The sequence below is a fragment of the Cryptococcus neoformans genome, chromosome 5 (genome assembly GCF_000149385.1).
Source record: "Cryptococcus neoformans var. neoformans B-3501A chromosome 5, whole genome shotgun sequence".
In the NCBI taxonomy this organism is placed as follows: Eukaryota; Fungi; Basidiomycota; class Tremellomycetes; order Tremellales; family Cryptococcaceae; genus Cryptococcus; species Cryptococcus deneoformans.
The window spans coordinates 1,180,965-1,185,964 of NC_009181.1; the positions used below are offsets into that span (position 1 = coordinate 1,180,965).

The 5,000-nt window shown below is 47.4% G+C and overlaps 3 protein-coding genes across 3 annotated transcripts in view; 1 reads left to right on the plus strand and 2 right to left on the minus strand.

The window, feature by feature from the left end:
* Positions 1–161, plus strand: part of CNBE4380 (hypothetical protein) — a gene marked incomplete at both ends in the record, with an annotated part of 1,209 nt that extends 1,048 nt beyond the window's left edge. Inside the window, 2 exons of the mRNA XM_770072.1 lie at positions 1–75; positions 128–161. The exon at positions 1–75 is cut by the window's left edge and continues 70 nt beyond it. Of these exons, the coding sequence (XP_775165.1) occupies positions 1–75; positions 128–161 (109 nt within the window). The remainder of the gene's footprint in view (positions 76–127) is intronic.
* Positions 162–352: 191 nt separating this feature from the next.
* On the minus strand, positions 353–1,720 carry CNBE4390 (hypothetical protein; the record flags this gene model as incomplete). The annotated part of the gene is made up of 5 exons (XM_770073.1): positions 353–366; positions 419–740; positions 793–1,126; positions 1,182–1,530; positions 1,585–1,720. 5 exons carry the CDS (start codon positions 1,718–1,720, stop codon positions 353–355), a joined length of 1,155 nt encoding a protein of 384 aa, XP_775166.1.
* Positions 1,721–2,738: 1,018 nt separating this feature from the next.
* Positions 2,739–4,491, minus strand: CNBE4400 (hypothetical protein; the record flags this gene model as incomplete). Its single annotated transcript, XM_770074.1, has 6 exons — positions 2,739–2,745; positions 2,797–2,984; positions 3,045–3,531; positions 3,582–4,083; positions 4,139–4,382; positions 4,480–4,491. The coding sequence occupies 6 exons, from the start codon at positions 4,489–4,491 to the stop codon at positions 2,739–2,741; spliced, it is 1,440 nt and encodes a 479-aa protein (XP_775167.1).
* Between the last annotated feature and the right edge of the window lie 509 nt (positions 4,492–5,000).

Below are 5,000 nucleotides of genomic sequence, written 5' to 3' on the forward strand. Positions count from 1 at the left end.
GAAAGAGACGAGCGAAAGTGGGACACCTGTAACTGCTGCTGCGCCCGATCAACCCAAGGAAAAGAAGATACCAAAGTAAGTGTATCGTATCTCTTTGTGGCATTTATGCTCATCACTAGTTGTGTAGGTGGTTGCAAAAAGGGTTGTTGAAGAAGAAATAAAGACTATTAGAGGATAACGGGGGCCGGTAAACCAGTTGTACTTTGTATGCATAAGTGGGGCACATAATTCCTGTCTGAGTTGGAATTGGTTAGATTATTGAATTTGGGGCTGGCAGATGGACTTTGAATGATTTCATATATCATCAACATGCAGGATACAACGACTACCAGATATACCACCCGTACCATTCTCACGAAGTGGTATCTAGTACAACGCATCAGCCAACTTACAGAACTTTGATAATCCATGAACTCACAGAAGAAATAGTCATCCACCAAGGGCAAATACCCCTCCACCAAGTCGCCCACCAATCCCAAAATAGGTATCCTTTCCAGAGCTCTCGCAACACTGACAACCTTGGGTCTCGTCCAACCAATCCACATAGGACCCGTCATGAATGCCTGCAAAGCAAGCTTTTTGTCCTGTTGGGCATAATGTGACATAAGTAAAGGTGATTCGCTCTTGGATCGCAGTCGGCGTGACAAGAGGAGAAGCGCCAGAGGAATAAGGTAGGGTGACATAGAACGAGAAAGCGTGGGAAGGGAAGACGGGTTATATGGGCGTGTGACTTCTTGACGCTACAGGAGTGTATCAGCTCTGTGATCTGCAATGGTTGGCTAAAAAACTCACAGATGTTCTTATCAAAAGGTAAATACGAGCCAGTCCCACGCAGCAGGCCACAGCTTCTGCAATATACTCGCTTCCCTTCAGCTGTGGGATTAAATCGAGCGGATGCTCCAGATACTTCTCAGGCAAGTTACCCGCCATGGGGAAGAGATGAGATCGAAGAGGAGAGTAAGCTGGCAATTGAGGAGTGACCGGGTTATTTCCGTCCTGCGGTTGAGATGATGACGGATCCAAGACCTCCGATGGAACGGAAGCCAGATCGAATTCACGTTGAGGAGTGGGTTGAGCAAGAACCGGTCGCCGAGTCTTGAGCATTAATAATAGGCGGAGGAAAGTTCTACGGACCATCATTCAACACATGCAGCTTATATGGTGGATATTAGAAATCTTACTTTAGCGATTCCAATCCAAGGACCACTTTCCATCTCCTTCTGTCACCCAATTTCTTTCTTGCGACCATCTCAACAAGCAACTCTAGATACGATATTGTACTCAGCGCTCGACTAGCTTTCTCATAGAGCGATGAACTCTCAGTCCAGTAGCGGGTATAACGAGCATGATCAGATGGTGGAGGTAATAGCGGATGTATTCTTGTGGTAGCTGACTCTTGCGATGCTGATAAAGGCTCTGTTGGCGTTCGGGGCTTCGCAAATGGGTGGGGAGGAAGCGAAAGAGATGATGAGAGATGAGACGAGAGTATTTTATCGTGGTATCCAGCCACAAGAGACAGAAGGGCATATACTAAGCCACAAACTGATTAGCTACCTGTTATTGTAATGAAATGTGGGCATTTACATCCTTCAGATGCCACCTCGGCATCTTCGAAGCGTCCAGGCAAGAGCCAGGTGATATTCGAGATGGAGGATTCGATAGTCTGGACAGCGGAAAGGTTGGAGAGCAAGAACGAGTGGTATGCTTCTAGAGGAGACATATTGGGCCGACGCTGCTGTATAAATGTTGTAGTTGGATTGATGACCTCTCAAACGGTGAAAACGAAATGAGTGGATGATGGGATGTGTTTTCGGGCGATAATAGCCGGTGGACGACACGCGGGTATTTTCCTACAACAGGAGGTTGAACAGACTAAGATCAGGACACCGAGGCAAAACCTGTTCGGCAGCAGCGTTGGAATAAAATAAAAATAAAACTCCGCCGTCAATCGGTGATTGCCGCTTTTTTCAGTTGAATCGGATAAACCTGAGAGAGGTGGGCGGGAGGGTTGATCGGCAGATCATTCACCGTTCGCCAGGAATGATCATTTTACCGACTGACTCGGACCTTCTAAAGTTTCCCTTCCAATAATCCTGATGACTCCTTTTTCCTAAAGTATGCATGGAAAACAGCAGAAGCCGTCATACGTCGTGCACTCGGAGTTTGAAATGGTTAAGCTCGTAAAATAATTCCAACAACTGCCGACGAACGCATTCTTCTTCATCTACAAATAACATTTTTACATTTGTTTTACTCAACGCCATTTTTAATAGTGACGGCACAAGAAAACAGTCGCCGTCGTCGTCGCGTTGAAGAGCCGGCAAGTTTCTAACGGTGAAGAAACCGAGCGGAGAGCGCTGCTCTGGATGTACCAGTACAATACAAATGACTGACATCCAGCAAATGACTAACCATACTCTATTATAATGTGCAAGCCCACGAGGGTCCCCGCAGCTGCACGATCGAAAACATATTATATCACATGGATGTTGTCACCGCTTCTTACTGGTACTATGGGTATAAATGATGGTTATGAGAAGTTATGTAACTGAAATGCTTAGGTGCAAGAACTAATAGAGGATAGTTTAAGGGGTATGTCTGGACATCCTCAAGACTCAAGCACATAACCGTGTTCGAGAGAAACAGCGAAGGTGAAGATGTGCAGGAATTCGGAGCTATAGGGTTGAAATAGAGGAAGAGAATTGTCCTTATTGGAATTGTCATTTTCTCGCAAGTTTTCATGATCTACAGTTCAAAATTAGCCCACATAGGGGAAGATGAAAAGAAGCCACTTACGAGTTGGCGGCGTTGGTCAAAGCCCAGTCTCGCGCAAAGGTAGACGCTCGCAAGAACTTCTTGTTGGCGTACTTCTTGTAAACGTACACGGACTCAAAGTCAGGCTCAATAAGTCGCTCGCACAAAAGAGATGCGCCAGTGATGAGTTGAGATTCGGTAAAGTTGGAGTAGTAGATGAAAGCGTCATTCTGAGGTAGAAGGTCAGCTTAGTGCATCAAGGTAGATATATCTGTGTTGAACCAGCTTACCCAGTCACCGCCCAACATCTTCCTGGCGAGATACATTCCGATGGCAGCGATCATGCTAGGCTTACATCTGAGGAACCTGTGGTCCAAAAGGGTGACCTCCATCAAGAACTTGCTCAGTGTTCGAGTTTGAACGTCGTAATCGTCGGCCTTGGAAATTCGCCTGACCCATGAGTACGGGGAACAGTAAGATGAGATGGTGAAATCGAGGGTTTGGAGAATGATTCTTTCGCCCTTGAGGATCTCATCCTTGGTGTACCCATTCTCAGTCATGTAGACAAATTCCTCAACAGAAGGAGCGAGGATCTCTTCATACTTGGCAGCGATGAACATGGCGGTGACACCGACAAGTTGAAGCTTGACAAGGGAGACCACTCGGGTGGAAAGGAATCGGTCAACAATGTTGACAGCGATCCAAAGAGTCTCGGGGAGCATGTGATAACGAAGGTGCACTTGAAGAAGCCAATCAATAAGTGTTGTCCTCATGGTCCTAAAAGAAAATTCAGTGGAAGTTGTTTGATTGATAGACTTGACACTTACCACTCAATCTCAGTCTGGAAGTCCATGTAGCGAGGGTTAGGCATAACACTTTCCTCAAGTCTCTCCATGTGCTCGAAAATCTCGTCCGCGTACTCGGCAACCATAGTGGTGTCAAACATGTCAACGTCATCCTTAAAAGTCGCCTGCACAACGTCCAGTTGTTCTTGCGCCTTCACCATCTCCTCTTCAGACATCCTCAGCCAATCTTCTTCATCCTCTTCCTCCATGTCATCCTCTTCGGATTCGTCATCGAGGAGCTCCTCATCGACAGTGGCGAAGTCAGCAGCGTTGGAGACGGGCTGAGATCGTCGAGCATCGATCTCCATCTGCATATCTTCCTCGACAGTAAGCTTAGCAGGAGCCTCTACTGGAGCATAGACGTTGGCGGGAGTGGCTTTGGATCGGTGAGGGATGGCGGCAATCGGTCGTGTCGGCTGAGCATTGTTCTGTCGGGATGCAAGAGGCTGTCTAGCTTCGGTGACAGTCTTGCCACTCGCCTTCACTAGCGCGGAAAGTCAACACCAAACAAAGGTATGTTGAGTGATTGACAAACTTACAAGGCTTCTTCCCGGCTTCAGTTTCTTCCTTACCGTTAACAACCACGCCTCCCAAAGCTGTCCTCTTGGCGCCAACCTTGACAGCGACAGGCTTCTTGCCAGCAGCAACGGAGACATTGACAGCCGCAGTCTTGGAAGCAGGGCCAAGGTGGGAGATTGAGGGCTTGGTTCGTACTGATTGTTGAGGAGCAGCGTTTTCATCATTTCGAGAGCGAGTGGCAGCTCGACGGGTGACGACGGGATTCTGTGTAGGATAAGAGTGAGCCTGGACCTTCATAATTTGGTGTTTGCGTATGTCGTGAAGATGGAAAAGGTGGATAACGTGGATCATAGATACTTACTCGGGAAGCCATACTGTTATTTTAGGTTCTGTAAAACGTATGAGGACTTGAAATTGCGAGGTTGCGGTGCTAGAGGGTGTCTGACAAGTTGATTGAGGGAGTGTATACAGTGTTGTGTGTGAGTGTCGCCAAAGACAGGCTGTCACCGATTATGATTAAAGAGTAATTTATAAGTTGGGATCGACACAGGGATACTAGACCAGGACTAAGGTAGTCGCTAGACGTCCAGTTGATTGAATAGAGGCGAGAATGGAGGGAGATATGGGATGTTTGTCCCTTTCGCAAGTGGCCGTTTGAACGAGTGAATGGAGTAGGGTAGTGGCGAGTGAGGAGGCGATAAGGGAATAAGCGCTACACAGGAAGGGGATAGGGGAGGAAAGGGGATGTGGTAGTGGTGAGGGAAGGATGAAAGAGAAGGTGAAGATGAGAATGAAAGAAGGAGGATAGAGTGGACGATGTTTGCTGCGTAACAAGCTCCATGTTGGTCGAGAGATGCGGCGGCGCTCACCGACTTTAAGGGT